Consider the following 23,015-nt stretch of genomic DNA (forward strand, 5'->3'; position numbering starts at 1 on the left):
GCGCGATTTGTGGTGGGCACCACGACAAGCCGGGGTAGGCCTGTTCTGCGGGGACAGCAGGGCAGCCCCGGGCGCTGCGAGAGAGCAGCTGCGCAACCACCCGCGGTTGCACGTGGTGCGGCTGCAGCCGCAGTCCAGGGGCGCGCAGCGGCGGGGGTGGCGGGGGGCGCGGACTACAAGTCCCGGCATGCCTCGGGTAGGGGCGGGTCGGCGCCGGAGCCGGGCCCGGAGGCCAGCCAGACTCAGGCGTGCGCAGTGGTTCTCGGGAGTGGCGGGGCGGGTCCTCCCAGGCTGTCAGCTGCGGCCCGGGGCGCCCGGGCGGCGGTGGTCGCGGCCATTGGCGGAGAGGCGGGAGGGGCGGGGCCCCCGCGAGCCGCTGTGGGCAAAGCCGTGCGAGCGGAGGCAGGCAGGCGGCCGGCTGGGGAGGCACGGGTCGGGCTGCTGCGTTGCATCCTGGCCATGGCAGCGGCGCCCCTGAAAGTGTGCATCGTGGGCTCGGGGAACTGGTGAGCGGCGGCGGGCCGGCGGCGCGGGCTCCGCCTCCAGGAAGCCCCTCTCCCGGGCGGGCTAGGGCCGCGCGTCCCCGCCGCAGCGTGGGCACCGGGCACCGCGCGCAGGGAGGCGGGGCGGGCGGCCTCGCGGCCGGGCTGGGCACCGCGCACCCGGGGAGGCCGCGCCGAGACACTGGCCCGAGAGGCCCTGGGCCCGCGTGCCCGCGGAGGGCAGCACGGCGAGAGGGTACTGCGCGTCCGCGGGCACCTGTCTGCGCTCTCGTCACCGCGCGGCGGGCGCACGGAGGCCACCTGCTCGCCACGCCCGGGTGTTTTGCGCACCATTCTAAGACCGTTCTCCAGTCTCCTGGGTGGATCGCCTGGGTCGAGGAATCCGTGGAGACTCGAGCATTTTGGCCGTAGTATTGAGGAAACTGAAGCAGAGAGGGGCTAAAGGGCTCTTGCCACCCAGGTGGTGGACGGGACCGGCTCTGCCTTTCCAAGTGCGGGTCTCGCCCACCGCTTCTGATACGTCCAGTATCTTAGGAAGGTTATGCAGATAAGAAAATCCAAGTTCCAACAGGCCCGGCTCCCGGAGTAGTCCAGGGGCGTTGGGAATTCTCTGGAGGGTTATTTGCGAAGCTTCGCATCTCCGCTAGGCTTTATTTGACTTTTAACATTTATACAAGCACTTTGTGACAGGCTCTCTTCTGAGCACTTTGTAAACGTCAACTCTTTTAGTTCCCTTTATCAAACTTTGCTACTCTGGTGTGTTGGGTGAATGTAGAGGAAAGTGAGGCCAGGTGGGTAGGAGGAAGCAAAATATAATAATAGCCTCTGATATTTGCAGTCATTTTTCCATTGTTGTGCCCTTTTTGTCGCACATCAGAGGGACTGGTATAGAATAGTTAAGAGTTGGGTCCTTTCAGTGCTTGTGTTTCTCTGTGGCGCGACACTCATCACAGTTCAGGCTTCTAGGAGAGCTACAGCATTAGGAGTGGTCTAATTACTTGTCTTTGTCTTACTCTTTGACTTGGCCCAGAAAGTTGCTGGAGGAAATCTTACCTGGTTCTCCACTTTTCCATCCCAGTGAGGCCACTGGCCTCTCCCTGTGCCATACCCCTGCCCCCATCAGGCAGGGTAATGATTTATTTCATTATCTGTTTCCACTCCTCCCTATCCAGTTCTTGAGAACAGCCATCTACCCTAGTGCTTGGCATATGCTAAATAAAAATTAAATGAATGTTTGAAAACTAATTTAAAAAATGTAATTATATTTGATAAGGTAATACATTCACATTCAAAAACCAGAAGGTACAAAAAACCAATGAAATATCTGACACTCACACTTGCCCCCCAGGATATCTCCTGGAAGAAAACCAGTAATTAATCAGTTTCTTCTGGCCTTTCTGAAGGATATTGCATCAGATGCCAGCAAATGCTTACGTATATTCCTTTCCCTCTCTGCCCTGCAAATACTAGGATATTATGTACTTTACTGTAAACTTCTTTTTTTTTGGCCGGCAACAGAATCTTCTACCCACTTAGTGGAGTTGGTACCTATCCTCTGCAAAGCTCCATTTGGACTTCCAGGTTGGCTTTGCCAGTTTTGATCCCAAGGTGACTTTGAATGAGATTACAGTGACCTGTTGGCCATGGGACTGGAAAAGTTCTCCTTTAGCATGTGTTCTTTTAACATTAGTTTCCTCTTCTGCAAGAGGACACAGAACCACAGATGACAGAGCCTTTTCCTAATTTGCAAGGTGCAGAAGGAGCATGGCGTGCCATGCTGGATTTGGGCCCGGAGTGGAAGTAGTGAAGTAAACTCCTGCCCCCTTCCAGTGGGATTTGGCTGCCTTCCCACGGCTTCACTCTGATGTACTTGACTCTTTTCTTGGCCCGCTCCAGCCCAAGGGAATGGAGTAGAACTTGGCTAGTGACCTTAGAGCGCAGCAATTGAGAATGTGCCATCCTCATAGTTTGGGCTGGGTGCCCAGCTCCATTAATTATGGGAGCAGACAGGAACACTGTTGCTTGCACTCCAGGCCTAGAGAGAGGGTCATGACCTCCCCAGAGAGATTTCAGAAATTTGGGAACTGAAAACAGCATGGAGAGGCTTCCTAGGGCCTGGGGGGTATTCAGCTCTGGTCAGCAGGCATTTCCAGTGACTCAGGCACAACGGTACAGAATCCCTGCCTATGAGGAATTTACCTTCCGGGCTGAGATAAATTGGAAGATAAATTCAGAAGAAATGGAAAGTGGAATGAAATATCTCACAAGGTTAGTTAGACGTTACATTTTAAAATAGTGTTGCTTAAAGTGTGATCTGAAGACCACCTGCGTCAGAATGACCACTGAGGCTACGCTTGCTGACTCATCTGCCCTGAGGCTGGGACAGATTTTTCCTTACCGGACTTTGGCCTTCTGCTAATTTTGAAATATTATCTAGAGATGGACCTGCCCTTGCAGATTTGGTTCTTAATTCAAGAATGTGAAGTTGCTTAAAGCCGTGTTTAAACTTGGGACTTTGAAGTAGCTGAGCGTGGCTGTGTAAATAAAGGTGTTGTCACATCTAAACCCATAGCTAACAGGTGGCTATAGTGCTCACATTTGAGTGCCCTCCCCTATGTAAATGATCATTAATTGCAATACAGATAATGAATCTAGCTGACTTGGCCAGTACTTCAGCCCGGAATGACATGGGGGTAATGTCAAGGGGTTGTGTAACACACCCTTGTCATGTCCTTTGGCACCTCCTTTCCTATAGACAGGTCAGAGAGGAGGCCAGAGAGGGCTCTCGTGCATCCAGTTGAGCCCCAAGAAGCTGCCCACCACCTGGGGTGCAGGGAGGTGTTTCCTGACCTGCCTGGCTTTTTATGGCCCTGGGAATTCAGAAAACAACAAAAAGAAAAAAACAAACAAAGAAAAAACAAATGTAAATCTTCGTAAGTTCTTCCAAACATGAAACAAAGTTTCCTTACCAGAACTTAAGGAAAATGACCCAGACACAGGGCAAGATCTCATTCTAGCACGGAAACCTCAGGGCTGTAGTTACAGCCAAACCTCTGCGGTAGTACGGAGCATATGTCCAATCCCCCAAACCCTTGTGGAGGCAGGGTAATGCAGGAGGGGCTGGGGATTCCCACTCCTTGGGTTTCAATCCTGGTCCCCTATTTGGCAATCATGAGGCCTTGAGCAAACTGCTTCTTCAAGAATCACTGATTGTGATATTGGTACCTGCTGTCTAGGATTTTGGTTAGGATGAAATGACATGAGCCGGGGAGAGTACAAAGTGACCAGCACTCAGTAGACATCAGCTACTGCTATTGCGTTTATTTGATCAACCTTAACCAGCACCATCAGGTCACCAAATGGATCCAGTTGGAGTCTGACCAAGAAGCAGAGGCAGAGAAGAGACAGAAGGTGAAAGACAAAGAGTGTAACTGATATGCAGCTGGCGGAGTTGGGGGAGTAGTTTCTATCTTGCTCTGTTTTCACCATCACCCCACAGCTGGACTGAAGGGCAGGGGGAGCTTTGGCCTACTTTGCACTGATGACCAGAGCTGGATGTGGGTGACTTATCTTTTTTTTGGTCTGCTGGAACCATCTGAGTGCAGCATTGCAGCCCTTAGCCCAGCTCTGTCACCCTTTTGTCTGTGCTACTCAGTTTCTGTGGTGATTCTTGCTACATGCCCACATGGAAGCAGTCTGAGCTGCTGTAAATGAGCTCCCCTGAGGGCAGAAGTAATCCCTTCCCTGCCCATAGGTGCCACTGACATACCTCTGCTTTGGGAGCCAGAGGGATAGTTGAGTGATAGGATGGGTGGGAGCTGAACTGGGAAAAGATCCAGAGTTCCCTTGTGAGCCAGAGTGAGAGTTTGTACAACTAAAACCCAGGAAAAGCCCTGATGCTTAACTATTTCCATCACTTCTGTCCCCTGTTCAGTACAGAAGGTCCCCAACTTAACGATGGTTCCGCTACACTTTTCCAACTTTATGATGGTGCGAAAGTGATGTGTATTCAGTAGAAACCATATTCTGAATTGTGAATCTGGATCTTCTCCCAGGCTGGGGCTATGCAGTGGATCCTCCATCATGATGCCGGGCACCCGCTGCAGCACCCAGTCAGCCACCGATCACGAGGGTGAACGAGTGGTACACGGACAGCAGTATTCAATCAGTCACCCGAGCTAGTCAACACGTCATTGCGAAATAGGCTTTGTGTCCATTGATTTTGCCCAACCGTAGGCTAATGTAAGTGTTCTGGGCATGTCGCAGTTCAGCTAGGCTAAGCTATGGTGTTCGGGAGGTGAGGGGTACTAAATACATTTTAGGATATTTGAAACTTAACGATGGGTCTATTGGGACGTAACCCCATTGTAAGCTGAGGAAGATCTGTATATAAACCATGGCTGCTTTTGTAGGGGTGAGTCAGGAGCTCGCAGTTCTCCCTGAGCCTTTCACCACTGTCATTATCATTCTCTTCCTCCCTCCCTGGGAGGTCGATTTCCAATTCCGAGTGTCAGATATGTATGTTACTTCATTTAAACCTCATAACAAGCCCAAGCAGTACTATTCTCCCAATTTTAGATGACAAAACAGAGATGGAGAGAAAACATTACGAGGTCGGTGGTTAATAAGGTGGAGTTTGAGCCCAGATCCTTCTACATCTAAGGGCCCTGTTTCTATATATTCTTGTCACTTTCAGTGAGAAGCATACTTTACCTGAGGACAAACCTCGTCGTCACAGAAATATTAAATATCTTATATCTTACCCTCCCAACAAAAGTCTAGTATAACAATATTCCACTTAAGAAAAATCAAATTGAGGGGTGCCTAGCTGTCTCAGTCGGTAGAGCATGCGACTCTTGATCTTGGGGTTGTGAGTTTGAGCCCTATGTTGGGTGTAGAGATTACTTTAAAATCTTTAAAAAAAAAAAGGAAGAGGGAGAGAGAGAAAGAAAGAAAGGAAAAGAAGGAAAGAAAGAAAAGGAAAGGAAGGAAGGAGGGAGGAAGGAGGGAGGAAGGAGGGAAGGAAGACCGAATTGAAATGTGGTCTTGAAAATTGTTCCTGTTCCCCTCTGGAACAGGCATCCCTCTTCTTGTACACATGCCAGATGATCATAGTTTACTATTTTTAAGGCAGCTGATCTTCCTAAAATTAATCTAGCAGAGTAATTGTCAGAAAAACCTTATATCTGAGTGAAAAATCTGTCATTCTAACTTCCACTCCTTAATCTTCGAGCACTGTCTGGGTGAACCCACTCTCTTCTAAGACATCCCATTGGATAGAGAAGTCTCATGTCTGCTCGTCTTCTCTGCAGCAAGCCAGGTAGTGTCTCTAGGTCTCTCAGTGGTTGCTGGTGGGAAGTTGTTTTGGGGGTCCACACCAGCCAGGTCTCCCTTGTCTCTCTTCCCTTCATCCCTCACCTCCATGCTTGGTGATGTCACAAACTAAGCTCAGCCTGCCCAAAGTCTTCTCGGTTCTCTTAAGGTTATACAGTGGCATTTTGCCTCATTCTCCTCTGGGGCTCAGTCCCTTCCACATTTGGGAGCTGAGAACTGAATCAGTTTTCTGTTGCTCCCTAACCATATCCCCCAAAACTTAATGGCCTCAAACAGTAGTCATTTATTAGCCCACGATTCTGGGGATCAACAATCTGAACTAAGCTGGGAGGGTCTTCTGCTGGTCTAGCCTAGGCTCACTCATAAGGCTGAGGTCCGGTGATGGGCTGGCTGGGACTCTTGGTCCTAGATGACATCCTTTGTGTGTCTGGCAGTGGGCAGGTTCTGCCAGGCCGAGAGGAGTGACCGGACTGTCTATCTCTCATTTGTCAGCAGCTAGTTTGGACTTCTCCATTTGGTGGCTGGATTCCAACAATAGCAAGAGAGAGCACATATAAGTACCTCATATAAGTGGAATCATGCAGTATTTATCTTTCTTGCAGCTGACTCACTTAGCATAATGTCCTCAAGGTTCATCTGTGACGTAGCATGTGTCAGAATATCCTTCCCTTTTAAGGCTGAATAATATTTAATTGTGTTTATATAGTTACATTTTGTTTATTCATTCATCCTTCAGTGGACACTTGGGTTTCTCCCACCTTTTGGCTGTTGTGAATACAGTGGTCCCCCCTTGCCCGCGAGGGATACGTTCCAAAACCCCCCAGGGGATGCCTGGAACTGTGGCTCGTACCGAACCTTATAAAGACTGTATTTTTTCCTGTGCATACGTACCTATGATAAAGTTTGATCTATAGCACAGTAAGAGATCAACAACAATAACTAATAGGACAGTTATAACAATATACTATATTAAAAGTTACGTGAATGTGGTTTCATCACTCTCAAAATACCTAATTGTTCTGTACTCCCCTTTCTTGTGATGATGTGAGATGAGCTGATCAGCTGCCGACATGAGGTGAAGTGAGGTGAATGGCACAGGGACTGGGACCTGGCATTTGGCGGGGGGAGGGGTGGTGGTGGTAAGTGAAAGCAGGGCAAACAGGGCAGATGAGGGGGGCCTCTGTCATGCTGCTATGACTGCTTTCCGTTCGTTCGGAGTCCCTGCTTTCCGTTCTTCGGGGTCCATACCCTGAAGTGGAATCGTCAGATCATACGGTAATTCTATTTTTAGTTTTTTTTTGACCAACCACTGTATTGCTTCCCATGACAGCTGCACCACGTTACGGGCCCTCCAGCAGTGCCCAAGAGGTCCGATTTCTGCACACCCTCACTAACACTCATTATTTTCCGGTTTTGTTTGTTTGGGTTTTTGTTTTTTTTTCCCCTGTAGTAACCAATCCTAATGGTTGCGAGGTGGTATATCTTGTTAATCGCATGTCATAGGGCATGTACAATTTTGCATCCTGTTTTTTGTTAAATGTAACATTCAGTTGTAAGCTTTTTCTTCTGCCCTTTGAATTTTGATAGATAGAAAGGCTTTTTTTCATCTTCTCCCGCTCTTGTGAAGTTGTGCACATTTATCTTTTCTCCCTCTGTGGTGTCTTCCTTTGATTTTAAGCTGAGGAAGCTTCCCGATGCAGAGATCAAATAAACATTCACCGAGTGGATCTGTATTTAAAATACTTCATTTCTCACATTTGCATCTAATACTCTGGTATTTGTATTTTAAAGACCCTTTAATGCAAAGAATTATACAAAATGTTAACAGTGGTTCTCCCTGGGTGGTGAGATTATTCATAATTGCCTTCTCATCGTTCATGTATTGGGTTTTATGAGTAAAAAAAGTAGATGTTATTTAAAACAAAACTGACCACCCTCTTCCCTTGGTTCCATAGTCTGATCAGCTCTGGAAGAGACTGGGGCATGAGATGTGGAAAATCTGGCCGAATCCTTGCTAATTCCCCTCACTGGGCCTTAGTTTCCTCCGTAAAAGGAAGGAGGTATTGTAGGGTCCTTTCTGGCCCAGAAAGATTTTGCATTCTGTGGAGGAGGAACATGGGCCACCAGAATTCTTTCGGGTTTGCTGCTGGCTTGCTAGGTGGCCATTCCTTGGCTGATGCAGCTCATCCCCAGCCTGATGAAAATACTACACCTTTTTAGAGAGGAAAGGGCAAGAAGGCAAGAGAGTGAATGCCAGGGGGGCTGGGGTTGAGGTATGCCATGCTGGAGGTTAGGACTTCCAGCAGGTGGGTGTCCACCCAGCTGGGACCCAGGGAGGGAGAGCAGAGAGTTGAAGACAGGGCCTAGGGTGTGACGCTCTGGTCTTCCACTAACCACCTATGTGCTCTCTGGGCTGCAGTTTCTTCACGTAAAAAATGGGTATAATAGACGTACCTGCGTGAGTTGATTAAATGTTTGACTCTTGATTGCAGCTCAGGGCTGTGAGCTTGAGCCCTGCATTGGGCTCCCTGCTGGGCATGGAGTCTGCTTTAAGATTCTCTCTCTCCCTCTCTCTTGGCCCCCTCTCCTCTCTCTTTCTCTCCCTCTTAAAAAAAAAAATGGGGATAATAGATGGATACTCTATGTAATATATGTTATATAATATATGTAAATAATGATAATGATAATAATAATAAACCCTGCCTCAAAGGGTTGTGGAGGCATGAAACAGATAATGTGGGTAAGATATTGAAAGCAGTGCTATGGTGGTAATCACAGTGCAGTATATAGATGTATCAAATCAACAAGTTGTGCATCTTAAACTTACACAATGTTTTATGTCAGTTATATTTCAATAAAAACAGCAACAAAAACCAGGGCCTGACAGCCGGCAGGCCTACCCCTTTCTGGCCCGGCCCCCACCCCTCCCCTCTTCACTTTCTCTTCCGTCCTGTGCAGTCCCACCCTCTTGCTCCCTCCCTCCACCCACCTCCCTCCTATCCTCCCTTTGTCCTCCCCGTCACTCCCTCTCCTTCCCTGACCTCTCCCCTCCCGCCTCCCATGCCCTCCTCCTTCCTGCTCCCCTCCTGCCCCTCAAGTGTTGGCTCCAGGTAAAAGCAGAAGTTAATCCCCTGGCCCCACCTGTTCCTGCACATTTGCTCCAGGGCCTTGAAGTCTCCCCACCCCCTCCCCCAGGTGAGGGCCTCTCGGCCTTTGGAGTTCAGAGTCCAGCCCTAGTTGCACTTCCTCCCGGCTCTCCCTGACCTCAGTGTCACTGTGTCACCTGCTTAGCCACTTCGGTCACCACGGCATAGTTGCTTTTCTTTGTGAGCTTGCTGGAGCACCCTCAGTCCCCATTTCCCAATCTCCAGGCTCCGTGAGGGTGCGGACTTGTGTGCTTTATTCCCTGTATGCCCCGTGCCCGGCAGTGTCTATGCTTGATAGGTGTTCAGCATGCATTTTCAACAAATGATTCTACTCTGTGTGAGGGCAAATATAAAAGAGCAGGAAGAGTGGGCTTCGGAAACAGATCTGGGTCAGAACTGCTGGGTCTAGGTGAGTAGCGTGACTTTTGGGTGACACTCTCTGAGCCGCAACTTCTTCATCTGTAAAGTTAAAGGGGATAATGAGCACCTCTCTTGGGGCCGCCGTCAAGATTAAAGGCGATCTTAAATCTAGTCCCAGTACATAGCTGGCACTGGAACATGACTTCCCATCCATGTCCATGCTGAACTTAATTTGCATATCCGTGTAGACGTTGCGAAGTCAGTCTTCATGATTTCATGGGAAATGTGATTTTATACATCTATGTGAAGACTCAGGACTGGCCATGAACAGCCCTGAGTCCCTCGCCCAGTTCGGCCACTACCTGGTTGTGTGACACAAGGTCAGAGTGACTCTGATCCTCAGTGTCAATCTGCAAGGTCAAAAGTTTGGACAGGATTAAACCTCCATCTTGCAGGATCCGCCCTTACAGATTTTGGCTCTGCTTCATACTTGTGTTATTATTTGCTTATTAGACTTTGTGTTAAAAGAAAACTTCCTATCGCTACTGTCAATATCCTATGTTGGAGGTAACAACAACCAGGAGAATGGAAAGCAAACAGTGCTAATAGAATTCTTGCCAGATCCTGCAACCTGCCCAGGCCCGGTGTCTGAGACACTTAGAGACCTCATGAAGAAGGGAAATTTTGCACATGCTGGAGAGATGGTAACAACACAGTAGCGCTCAAATGAGACATTCTGCCCTCTCTCAGAAGGCCATGGGTGTTGAGAGCACATGAGTGCATCAGTGTCCTTTGGTGCTGTGTGTGTGTGGGTAGCCCTTGGCCATTGGGGGTGCCCCTGGCACCCATTCCTCACTTTGGAAAACAATGGACTGGATCTGAGACCTGGAAGGGACCTTAAAGATCACTGCCCCACCTGTCATTTAGTAGATGAATGAGTTGGGCCGGTGTGGAAACGGCTGCCCACGCCCTTGACCCTGAAAGTGAAAGAGCCATGCCTGGGTCTGCTTGTGCCATGGCAGGAAAAACCCCTGAAACGTGGAGAGCTCCAGCAGTGTGGCCGGGGACCCCCAGCCCCAACCCCGACCAGGCCACTTAGAAACTGCCTGCGTGGACGGTAGCCAGGACTTTCATACTAAGCCCAATTCTAATATCTGGGAGTGTTTTTTGGACTTGCTGTCAGCAGGCCAGGCACTTTTTTTTCTTTCTTTCTTTCTTTTTTTTTTTTTTAAGAACAGGGTATCTCACTTACAATAGCCTCCAGTCCCTTCAGAACACTCGGGCTCCACCAGAACACTTGGTTTGCGCGGTCTGATCCTGTTCCTTCATGTTGGTCAGAAGTAGTCACAAAACGTGTAGTGAGCACAGCAAGTACCATTTCAGAGCCAAAAAGGAGTTTGGGGTGTGGATTATATACTTTGAAAAACAAAACAAAACAAAACAACACCTTTTTGAAGCATAACTGACATAACAAAAACCACTGAACGTATTTAATGTATATAACTTGGTGGGTTTGGAGATACGAATATACCCGTGAAACCACTACAAACCAAGGTAATAAAAATCTTGGACAAAAATAAAAAATAAAAAAAATAATAATAAATAAAAACAAGAAAATAAACATTTATTTCCTAAAATAAAAAGTTTCTGCCTGACCCCCCCTTCCCGAACACCTAGTGTCATGTCAGCTGTGAACTTGTCATTTACGGCCTTTATTATGTTGAGGTGGATTATACTTTCAGAGCTTTTATGAACAACCCAGAAAAAAGGTGGGTAGCAAAGAAAATGTTTTGTTCAACATGGAGATTGTACCAAATAACCAAAATGTTTGGTTCGACATGAAGATTTTACGAGATTGTCAAAGAGTTTAAAACAATAAAACATAGTGTTTTAAGTCCTCATCCCCCAAAACGAAAACAGATTTCTGTGTAAGTTACTTAGAAAGAGCAAGACAAGCCCTGTAGGCACTAGAATCTTTTTGTTGTCCTTGCTAGATTTGTCCTTGAATTAAATTCCATGCTTCTCGGGGTGCCTGAGTGGCTCAGTTGGTTAAGCATCTGCCTTTGTCTCAGGCTGTGATCCCAGGGTCTTAGGAGCAAGCCCCAGGTCCCTTGGGCTCCCTGCTCAGCGGGGAGCCTGCTTCTCCCTCTGCTTCTCTCTCTCTCTCTCATGAATAAATAAAATCTTTTAAAAAAATTAAATTCCGTCCTTCTTCCCTCAATCCCGATCACCTTCCCTTATCACCTTATAAATGGATAAACTAAGCTAGTGGTTCTCAACTTTGGCTGTAAATTAGATTACTTGGGAACTTTAAAAATCCTGAGTCCCAGGCCACCCCCCAGACCAATGAAATCTGTGCCTCCAGAGTAAGGTCAGGCATGGGTAGTTTCTAAAGCTCCGCAGGGACTGACGTGCAGGCAGCATTGAGAACAGCTGCTCCAAACAACCATGCAGAACTTCGACGCTAACCTTTCTCACAAGTAAGAATAGCATAAACTGTCGCACATATCAAAGCTCTGTGGAGTTACCTGTGAAATTCTTACTCTATGCTGGCAACACAGTTTGTTAGCTAAACACCTATTCATCCAGTTCTCCTCCTGACACTTTGTAGAAGAGAAGCCAAGAGGGGCACCTGGGTGGCTCAGTAGGTTAAGTGTCTGCCTTCTGCTCAGGTCATGATCTCAGGGTCCTGGGATCGAGCCCCATGTCGGGCTCCCTGCTTGGCTAGGAGTCTGCTGCTCTCTCTCCTTCTGCTCGTCCCCCCATCCTCTCCCCCGCCCCCAGCTTGTGCTCTTTCTCTCAAATAAATAAATAAAATCTTAAAAAAAAAAAAAAAAAAGAGGAGAGGCCAAGATTCTCCCCACGATCCCTATCACCTTAATTGTAATCTGAGAAACAGCTGCTCATGGACTCCTGGGGAAGTAACAGCTCAGGCTCACAGTGTTCCTTGGCATTGAGTAACTCACACAAGGTCACAGAGAGCAAGTGTGATTCCGGGGAAGTGAGCAAAGTGTGGGGGGACTACTAGGCACTAAGGAATCCCAATCTAGTAAATCAAGTGGGAAAATAAGCCAGAACCACCAGATCCCTCCTGGTGATCTTACCAGAACATATTTGCTTCTCCCTTTACAAACCCCTCTCGGGGAAGCCAAGCATCTGCAACCAAAGGCAAACCTGTAGCATCTGCTGCAATGAGTTAGTTCAGAAAATTTACTTATTTTATTTTATTATTTTTTTAATTCAGAAAATTTAAATGAATATTGGAAGTGTTAAACATTAAGCCCACCAGACCATGCTGTGTATCCTTTGGGATTCATTGGTGCTGAAAATGACATGACAAAAATAAGGGGGAGAAACTCCATTACATTACATGTGAGGTCATCAGGAGCCTGTGATCATGACCTGAGCTGAAGGCAGACGCCTAACGACTGAGCCACCCAGGCGCCCCGAAACAAACTTTCTCCATTCAGAGTCACCCAGGTCCAATCAGCGGCCCGTGGCCCACTGTGCACTCTGCGCATGTGTGAGACGGGCACAGGTGCTGGGGCTGACCAGGAACACCTCTGCTCTGGTGGCTGCCGGCCGCAGACCTACAGCCCTTGTCCAGGGGACGGGCGTTTAACTAGTTGGAATGCCTTCTCTTCCCCTGTAGCAAATCCTCTGGGACACTGATTAGTTACCAGAATGTGTTTGGTGAACAGAGATGCAGAAGAAAAAGGGAGCTTGTGGGGGGCTAGAGGCCAGCTGGGTGAACGTCTGCGGGGGGCACCAAATACCCAGGCAGCCGAGCCGCGGTGCCTGCCCTCGCTCTGCTCCTTTCCTGGAATTCGCTCAGGTTCTTGTCTTCCCATTATGACTGCAACTCTGTTGCAGTTCACCAGAACACAGTTTATTCTATGGTAGCTACATTTTAATCTCTGTGATGGATTTGAAATATAGCCTCCTTGCCTCCGAGGCTTAGAGTACCCACCAAGTATTTTTATGTTTTGTGTCATCTCTTAGGTGGGTTTCTTTTCTGCCTGTGATACTCTCTTCCAAGATAGGTTGATGCTTACTAGTTTCAAGGGGTGGTGTTTTTGACCTTGTACCAAATTCTGGGGATTTCCTGATCACAGAGGTGGGGGGGGGGCGGTGCTGGTGTTCTTTCCAGGTGAAAACAACTAAGCTTCAAAGAGCCTGTGGCTAATGGGACTTCCCATCTGAAGTTAAAAGCCCAGTGCTTGAATCAGCACGTATTTCATCTGAATTACAATCAAATGCTTTTTCTCTTCTGCCCCAATGAGTTTAATTTTTTTTTCTTCTCCACTATTTCGTAGGGGTTCAGCTGTTGCAAAAATAATTGGAAATAATGTCAAGAAACTTAAGAAGTTTGCTTCCACAGTTAAGATGTGGGTCTTTGAAGAAACGGTTAATGGGAGAAAACTGACAGACATCATAAATAATGACCATGAAAATGTAAAATATCTCCCTGGACACAAGCTGCCAGAAAATGTGGTAAGACTTTGGGACAGAAAGTACTTTTGGTTAATTCTGAAAGTAACGCTTGTCTGAGTTAGCACTTGGGGCTTGGGGAAATGGAAAAGCTCCCTCCCTCCTCATTTGTCCCTTTCTACTACCAACTAATTTGTTTGGTCAGTTTTGGTTTTCCTGGTTCTCCATTCTGAAGATGGGCTTTGTATTAGTTTGCTAGGGCTGCCATAACAAAGTACAATAGAACAGATGGCTTAGACAACAGATTGATTTTCTCACAGTTCTGGAAGCTTCAAGTCCCAGATAAGGGTGTTGGCAAGTTTGGTTTCTGAGGCTCTCTCTTTGACTTGTAGATGGTCGTCTTCCTGTGTCTTCATACCGTCTTCGTTCTGTGTGTCCGTGTCCTAATCTAGTCGTCGTCTTTTTTTTTTTTTTTTGCTGTAGATTTATTCTTTTGAGAGAGAGAGCGCGCGCACGTAGGAGCTGGAGGGGAGGGGCAGAGGGAGAGGGAGAAGCAGGCTCCCCGCTGAGCAGGGAGCCGCATGCGGGGCTTGATCCTAGGACCCCGAAATCATGACCTGAGCTGAATGCAGATGCTTAACTGACTGAGCCATGCAGGTGCCCTGATCTCTCATAAGGATATGAGTCATGTTGAATTAGGGCCCACCCTAATTTCCTCATTTTAATGTAATTACCTCTGTAAAGACCCTGTTTCCAAATACAGTCTTATTCCAAGGTACTAGGGTTAGGATATCAACTTGTGGGACGCCTGGGTGGCTCAGTCGGTTAAGCGTCTGCCTTCGGCTCAGGTCATGATCCCAGGGTCCTGGGATCGAGCCCCGCATCGGGCTCCCTGCTCAGCGGGAAGCCTGCTTCTCCCTCTACCACTCCCCTTGCTTGTGTTCCCTCTCTCGTTGCGTCTCTGTCTGTCAAATAAATAAATAAAATCTTAAAAAAAAAAAAAAGGATATCAACTTGTGAATTTGGGGTGGGGGCACGGCACACAATTCAGCCCACAACAGGCTACTTTCTTGGCATTCAAGGTGCTGGTCCCATCAAAGCTGGAACTCACAGCCTTGCCTTCGGCTGCTTGTGACCCCCAGTCCTGATACTCCGTTTCTACACACGAGGACAGCTAATGTACTGGTCTGTAATTAAAATCGGGGTCAAGGCCTAAATTACAGAAGGAGACTGGAGAAAATAGAAGATTGTAAGACTGACAGTTTAAAATTTAAGCTTATTAGGTCTGAGAGGGAAAAATACAGGTAATTGCTTGGCCTCATTCCAGTGACTTGCGGGAGGTGGGGGGGGGGAGAAATAAGCAAGAAGAATAAAAAGAGTGTGCCGTGCTGCTTGTGTGAGTGGAATTTGAACTTCTGTTGCCAGATTCACCCCTTGGTGGCTTTCTGTAATAGTCTGTTTGAAGACCGGACCATTGTGGTCTGGTTCCCTGGTTAACCGGACAAACTCATCTTCTTTGTTCATGAAATATTCATCTCTGCATATATTCACTCATCGGCCTTTATGAGCATGTACAGTGCATGCAAAGCACAGTGTTCGTTGCTGGAGACAGGAAGAGGGGTAAAATGATGTTGCTTCCTTCAAGGAGTCCAGCAGGGGAGACGGATTTGTAAACTGATAAATGCAGGAAGTCCGGATTTGCAAAGACCTTGCTCGCTGGAGATTGCTGTTTGGCTTTTGGTTATAGTGTTCATTAGTGTCAGGCACTGTGCTAAGTAGCTCATATATCTTGTCTCGTGTAATGCTCTCAATAACCCTCTTAGGTTGATACTACTAGTTTTCCTATTACGAGGATGATTCTGATTTTGTAGGGAAGGGTACCAAGGCCCAGAGAAGTTAATGAACTTGCCCCAGGTCCCATAGCTAGAGGCTGGGGTTTGAATTTGATTCCTGGCGGACTCATCCTGTTGAATCCATTGTCTTCTGGACAAATGATCACTTTCCCCTCTGTGTCACTGTACTGGGGGTCAGGCAGCATTTCTGCAGTCATTCTTGGCATTGTTGGTGGGGAGAGAAAGGATCCCTATGGTTCTGAGCTTAGAAGTTAAGTTGTCCAAATATCCGAGGGGAAGAACAAAGGGAGCGGCTATTCCCAGTGCAGTGGGAGGCTTCTGAAGTCATCTCTGACCCCTGCTTGGAGTAGGAAATTTGTGCGTTTCACTTCTCATTCTTCTTGAACTCAATGCTTTGTTAAATATGTTCCTTCCACTCTGCTTTGTGCCAGTCCCTTATGTACCTATGTGTTCAGCCCCACTTGCCTCGAAGTGTGTGAACCTGACTTTCTGGTTTTTTGGTCTTCCGTGGTTCCTGGCGCAGTACCCAAGGCATGGGGGGGGGGGCGGGAGAGGGGAACCTGCCAACTGGTTCTATGAAGCTGAAGCTTGTGCCGGGAGCAGGGGAGCCAGGAGGGAAGGAGGCAGGGAAAGAATTGACAGAAGAGCCAACAGCCATTGCCACTCAGAGCCCAGTGCCCACACTGATTCCACCACCTGCCCCATGTCCCCGGGTGTGGACAGAGGGAGGAGAGAAAGGAGGAACTGTCCACTCCCAGGACCCTGTTGATGTCTGAAGCCTTGTAGGTTCATGAAAGTGAACGTATCCATTCTCTGGAATGGACCTTTGCGTGGTTTCCAGCTCTTTGTTGTCATGGACTGTGTTCCCAGGGGGCAGAATAGCGGGGTCACTGGGAAGGCACAGCCGTAATGTCACCATGTCACACCACTCGTTTCCAGAGCGCCTGTACCAGTCTATACTTCCCCAGCACGTCTGAGGGTTCACGTTGTTCCACATGCTTACCCGTGCTTGGCAAAGGATATCTGGGGTGCTAGAAAAGTTTTATTTCTTAAGCTGGTGGAAGGTACACTGGTGTTTTTTTTCTGTATATTTTGTATAATTTTGAACTGCACTCAGAAAATGTTGCATAATAAAGCCGAGGGTGAAGTGTAGTGGTGGAGGGACTCCCTGGGAGTCAGGGCTTGGTGCTCACTGAGTGAGCATGGTCAGAGGGACAGCTTTTCCTAGTGCTTTATTACCCTTAGGCGTTTTTTGAGGAGTAGATGAGGTGATCCATATATATATTTAGTTTCCTGTGAAGTATTTTTTTTAAGAGCTGGGGATTTGTTGTGTTTTTTTTAGTTTTATATTTTTATTTCAGTTTTTCAGCTATCTCATTTGGTCCTTTAAAAAATCAACTAGTGTTAGATAAGACCCTTAATCGTCATGAGAGGCATGTTGCATTTCCATCCACATAGGATTGCGATTTGTGATGTCTGTCAGTTGGTGTGCTGATGTGAGACTGAGAGTCTTGCTCGGGGCCCCCACGCTGTTTCCCACTGACCTCCTTCATGCCCATCTGTCAGGTGACCCCCCACCCCCAACCTCTTGTAACAGTGATATCACCGTGTCATCACCTGTTGGCTAAAAGCTGGGACGATCTGGGTTTGCAGTTTTCTCTGAAACCTGAGTGGAAAGAAGGCTTCCCATTTCTTGCCACTGTTGGATGTAAATCATTGGTCTGTTTTATAGCTGTCTGTCTAGGGTCTCAGCCAGGTGGAGAGCTCCTTTGCCTTCTCGCTGCAGGTGTAACCAGCCTCAGCATGGCGCCAGGATGTACGATCACAGCATCTTCTGTGAAATACCGTTGTCATTGCTTCTCATCTTGCTTTCTAAGCCTTTACTAACTCTTTTTTAGAACAACTTGACTGAGGTCCGATTCACAGATCACACAATTCACCCATTCAAGTGTACAAGTCAGTGGTTTTGAGTATATTCAGAGTTGTGCGAACATTACCACCATCGATTTTAAAATATTTTCATCACCCCAAAAAGAAACCCCACACCATGTAGGAGTCACTTCCTATTTCCTCCTGTCCCCTGCCCCAGCCCTAAGCAACTGCTAATCTTTCTGTCTCTATAGACTTGCCTGTTCCACACATTTCATATAAATGGCACCATACAATATATAGTTTTCTGTGACTGGCTTCTTTGATTTAGCATCGTGTTTCAAGGTTTATCTGTGTTGTAGCATGTGTCAGTACTCCATTCCTTTTTATGGCTGAGTAAGGTTCTGTTTTATGGATGTACCATATTGTTATTTATCCACTTGTCTGTTGATGGACATTTGGGTGGTTTGCACTTTTCAGCTCTTGTGCATAATATGGCGATGAACACTTGTATACAGTGTTTTGTGTGAACGTGTTTTCAGTTCTTTTGAGTGGGTACCTAGGAGTGCATTTGCTGGATCATATGGTAACATTGAACTCTTTGAGGAACTGCCGGGCTGTTTTCCAAAGTCACTGCACCGTTGTACACTCCCACCAGCCGTGTGTGGGGGTTCCAGATGCTCCACATCCTTACAAACACCTTCGTCATTATCTACTTTTTTGATCCTACCCATCCTGGTGGGTAGAAGGTGATATTTTATTGTGATTTTGATTTTCACTTGCCTAAAGTCTAACAATGGTGAGCGTCTTTCCATGTGCTCATTGGACATTTGTATATCTCCCTCGGAGAAATGTGTATTCACAATCTTTGTCCATTTAAAAAATTGGGTTGTCTTTTTATTAATGAGTAGTGAGAATTCTTTTTTTCTTTTTTCAAAGATTTTATTTTTAAGTAATCTCTACACCCAATGTAGGGCTCGAACTCACGACCCCGAGATCAAGAGTCACATGCTATTCCTACTGAGCCAGCCAGGTGCCCCTAGCATTCTTAATATAAATTAGATACAAGTCCATTTTCTGATATATAGTTCAGAAGTATTTTCTCCTTTTCTTCCAAGTTTTCACTTAATTGATGCTATCCTTTGAAGCATGAAAGCTTCTAAGTTTGAAATCAAATTTATATATTTTCTTTCCTTACTAACTCTTTGGTTGTTTCTTGCATAGGCCTGCATTGGCTGATGTTTCCTCCGCACCTAGAATAGTGACTGGATTTTTTGGGGTCTGAAGGAGTGCCAGGGCCAGTGGATGTGGTGAGGAAGAACAAAGCAGGGTGAAGAGTTTTGTTTCAGTGCTTTAAGTGGCATCCTATGTGATGCAAGGTTAGGCCGAGACAGTTAAAAAAAAAAAAAAGGCCCCTTACTTTTGGGTAATAGAGTTGCGATAATAACTATTAATTTTGGCTGCAAGCCTTCTCAAAATTAGAATATCAGGTCAGTAGAAGCCTCCCTGGGTTTAGCTTTCTGGTTTTTGTTAGAGGAGTCTTTGTCACTGCTGCTTCTCGAATTTAAATGCTCCTCAGAATCGCTTGGAGAGCTTTTAACAGGGATTGCCGGGTCCACTCGAGGGTTTCTGATTCATTGGGTCTCAGATGAGGCCCATACATTTGCATTTTTAACAAGTTCCCAGGTGATGGTGATGCGGTTGCTTCAGGAACCACACTTTGGGCACCACTGGTCTACCTCATCAGTCTATATTACTGGTGTAATCTTGAGGAGTCCAGGCGGTTAACAGATATCTGTGTTTCTCTCGAAGCAGCCTCACTGGTGGCATATTTACATAAGACTCATCAGATAAGGTTGTCTGTATCTGAGGATCATTTTTCTGAATATAGAGCAAGGACGTAAATTCACCTATGCTTTTGGCCGAAATTGAGATTAGAAGAACAGGAGGGCACCATAATATTTTTGAACCTCTACTTTGCTTTGTGTGTTCCTCATATGCTGTTGTGTTTAATCTAAATGCTCATTCCCTTGAGAATGTAGGTGAGTTGCCTTTGGGTGTGCAGTTAGCTAACTGGTGCTAGAGCTAGGCCAACGTGTCCATATACTGTACAGTGATAACTAAGCCAGGGGGATGCAAAAGAACCTTTAGGCTTCTCCACATACATTTATCAGCTTTGTTTTAATATGAATTTATATGTGTGTGTATATATATATAAAAACGTGGACCAAGAGCCCCGGATTCCTGGAAGTCTGAATATCAAGTGGGCCAACCATGGTGCCTTGGTTCTGACTTGACTATTTATCCTCCTTGCCTATGAAAGGCAAGCCCTTTTGTTCTGACTTGTCTTTCCCAATGTATTTCAGGTTCTTTCATGGTGGACACCCTCAGAAGGATTTTGACAGGAAGCATGTGAAATAGGTCAGCGTTTCTAAAGCAGTATCTTGATTTTGTTCAGGGTAAAAGATAGGCAAAGACTTAGCTAAAGGTTTTATTCTGAAATAGGGTATTCCGGTTACTGGGTTAGTTGAGGAGAGCTCGTTTGATACCATGTAAGAGGAATAATGTTCTGTGAATGGGCCATGCACGCCATCGAAATGCAGCTCATGTTACACATTGCTTCTGTGGGTTAAACCCTAAGCGCTCCACCAAGGAGGGTGGAAGGACATCTATATGTACAGTGAGCCCCCAGTCATATTGTCCTGGAGAGCCATCATATTCCCAACCAATTGCAGGCTCTTCTTTAATTTACTGAAGAAGGAAATGGAAGGGACAGGAAGAAATCCAGACCAGTTGGCAGCTTCCTTGCATGTTTTTTAAAATGGGACACAGGGATGGGCAGACTCCTTAAAAGGTAAGAATTTGTAGGAAGCAGGTAGATTTTTCTGATGCGTAATCTCTTTCATTTGTTTCGTATCATTTTGAAGCACTCTCATTTATACTACTTAATCTGGAAGTGCCCTGTGAAGCGGCTAGGTAGGCAAAGTGATTTTTTACCCCTTTGTACATGGGGTGAGTGAGGTCAGTGAGGATATGTCACTTATCCAAGGTCACACAGCGGATGATTTGCAGATATGGGACTCAAACGTACATTTTTTCCATAGTTTCTCTTTGGTTCTGGTGTCTTTTCCATTTCACCATGTTGGAAATGCCTTGAAAGGGGCAGAAATGCAGGTGCACGCGTGTGTGCATGCATGTGTGCATGTGTGTGTGTGTGTGTGTGTGTGTGTGCATGTACGTGTGTGTGGGATGGATGGGGAAGAGGAGAAACGAGGTCTAGAGAAGAAAAAAGATATTATCTAAAATTCAGGCTGTCAGGCTCTGCATGAGAGTGTACAGAGCAGAAATCCCCACCTAAGTAATGCTAGTAAGTTACCCATGGTCGAGTAAGAGGTCAGAGTTTTTACAAAGGCTGGGAGGGGATTGGGTGGGACCACAGGCAAATACATAAGAGCAGAAAGCTTTGCCAGTAAAGGACAGAGCAGCTGGGGATTGGCATCAGGAGGCTAATGGAATAGAATAAGAAATTGCTCTTTTGGAGGAGGTAGAATCTCCAAATTTGAGGGAACTAATAGGCAGGTAGATTTGGGGTGATGCATCCTTGCCACCTGTGGCTATTCAGCCTGGATTACGAATCCAGACAAGCCCCTCTGAAGAGGAAAACAGCTTCTCCCCTGCTCTGGGGAGTGTGAATAAGAGGAGAAGTGCCAGTAAAGTTTGGGTTATGATCTGCTGTATGGGGAATGACTATGCTGCCATTCAAACCAACTTACGCTAAGATAGGGGATGATTTGTTTCATAGGACTAAAAATCCAGGTAGGGCTGGTTTTAGGCATAGCCTGAACCAATGGCTTAAATGAGGTTCACAAGGCCCTGTGTTTTCCTCAGTTTCTCTGCTCTGCCTTCCACAAAGTTGGCTTCATTCACGAGGGAGCCCTTGGCAGGACTGGGTTCTCCCCCTCACATGTGTAAAATGGTTGCAGCTGTTCCAGACCTCACACCATCATCCCACACTGTTCAAGGAAAGACCCAATTGCTACTGGAGAAGCGTGAGGAAGCAACTGTCACAAAGAAGCCCCAGCAAACATCTTCTTGGCTCTCATTGTTTTATGTGCCCACTGGCTTGGACAAAAAGACCCATCTGTGGAGCAGGGGGGCGGCCAACTCCACCTAAATGGCATAGTTAAAATGGGGACGCAGTAGCTTTTGGAAGGAAATTTAGGGGCACTTTGGCCAGAAAGAAGGAGAATCCAGGCTGGGTGGGAAACCACAGAAGTCTCCCATACCAACCAAAGGGATAAGGGGATGAAATAATTCCAGATAGATTTCCTTGGGGGATTCTTTGAGGGAAGGAGTAACTCTTAGCACATGTATTAGTTAAGAGAATAGGCTAAGATAAAAGAAGAGGCATAATAATCATATGACTCAAAGAACAAAAGGATTTATTTCCCTCTCACATAATAGTGGTCTAGCGGCTTTGCTTCACACTTGTTATGCTTGGTCCCATCTTTCTTCCTCATGTCCTGTGCCATCTCTTAGGTCTGGGTTGCCTTGGGTTTCAACAACAGAAAGTGGGGAAAGAAAGTGTGGAGGAAGCAGCCTGCTGTTTTAGGGGTTCTGGTCCATAAGTGGTATGCACTGCTCCCTCGCACACTCTGTTGATGAGAACTTGGTCCACGGCCTGTGTAACTGCAGGGGCTGCCGGGAAATGTGGTCCCTAGCGAGGTGACTAGTGACTGGCTTCTACTCTGTGCTTATGGAAGAAGGTGAGAAGGAATTTTGGTGAGGAATTGGCAGTTGCCACCACAGTGCCCAAACTAGCTTTCGCAGGAGGCTTAGCCGTCCCGAATGATGTTCCTGTGGCATATAGTAGCCCTTCCTCAGAGAAGAATCTTCCTCTAGTCCCTTCATTTTGGGAACCGCAAATGCTTAAAAGGAGCTATCTCAGTTAGAGTTCGGTTCAGGTATATATGACGGAAAACCTATCACAGCAGTGACCTATTTTCTTGTCTCCTGTAAAAGACACTTACGGTATTAATGATGCGTTAACGGTGTCAGGGACTCTATCCCACTGTTCTGCCATCTCAGCATTTGGTTTCTTCCTCATAGTCCAAGAGGACTGTCTGAACTCCAGCCATCTCTTCACATTCCCTCTGGCAAAAGGAGGAGGAAAGGCCTCCAAGGATGTTTCCCAGAAGTCACACACAGCACTTCTGTGGACGCCCCACGGGTCAGAACTGAATCACATGGGGCACCTAGCTGCGAGGGAGGCTGAGGAACATAGCCTTCCTTCTGGGCATTTATGAGACTAGCACCAAACCGGGGGCTTCTCATGCTGAGGAGGAAGGGGAGAATGGACACTGAGCAACAGCAAGCAGTCTGCGAGAGACCACGTGCCCCCCTGTCCTCACTAGTTGCCCTCACCTCTTCCTCTGAGAGAGAGAGAGAGAGAGAGAGAGAGAGAGAGAGAGAGTGTGTGTGTGTGTGTGTGTGTGTGTTTCTCTGCCCATGTTAAATTC

The 23,015-nt window shown here is 46.9% G+C and overlaps 1 protein-coding gene across 1 annotated transcript in view; it reads left to right on the top strand.

Annotated features, from left to right (window-relative positions):
• The first annotated feature begins 285 nt into the window (after positions 1–285).
• The window catches only part of GPD1L (glycerol-3-phosphate dehydrogenase 1 like), a 57,799-nt gene continuing 35,069 nt past the window's right edge, over positions 286–23,015 (top strand). The window contains exons 1-2 of the mRNA XM_025883416.2: positions 286–506; positions 13,660–13,837. Of these exons, the coding sequence (XP_025739201.1) occupies positions 460–506; positions 13,660–13,837 (225 nt within the window). The 5' untranslated portion in view covers positions 286–459. The remainder of the gene's footprint in view (positions 507–13,659; positions 13,838–23,015) is intronic.

This window comes from Callorhinus ursinus, unplaced genomic scaffold (assembly GCF_003265705.2).
Source record: "Callorhinus ursinus isolate GAN/ISIS: 27379988/994484 unplaced genomic scaffold, GSC_fseal_2.0 scaffold1, whole genome shotgun sequence".
Classification (NCBI taxonomy): Eukaryota; Metazoa; Chordata; class Mammalia; order Carnivora; family Otariidae; genus Callorhinus; species Callorhinus ursinus.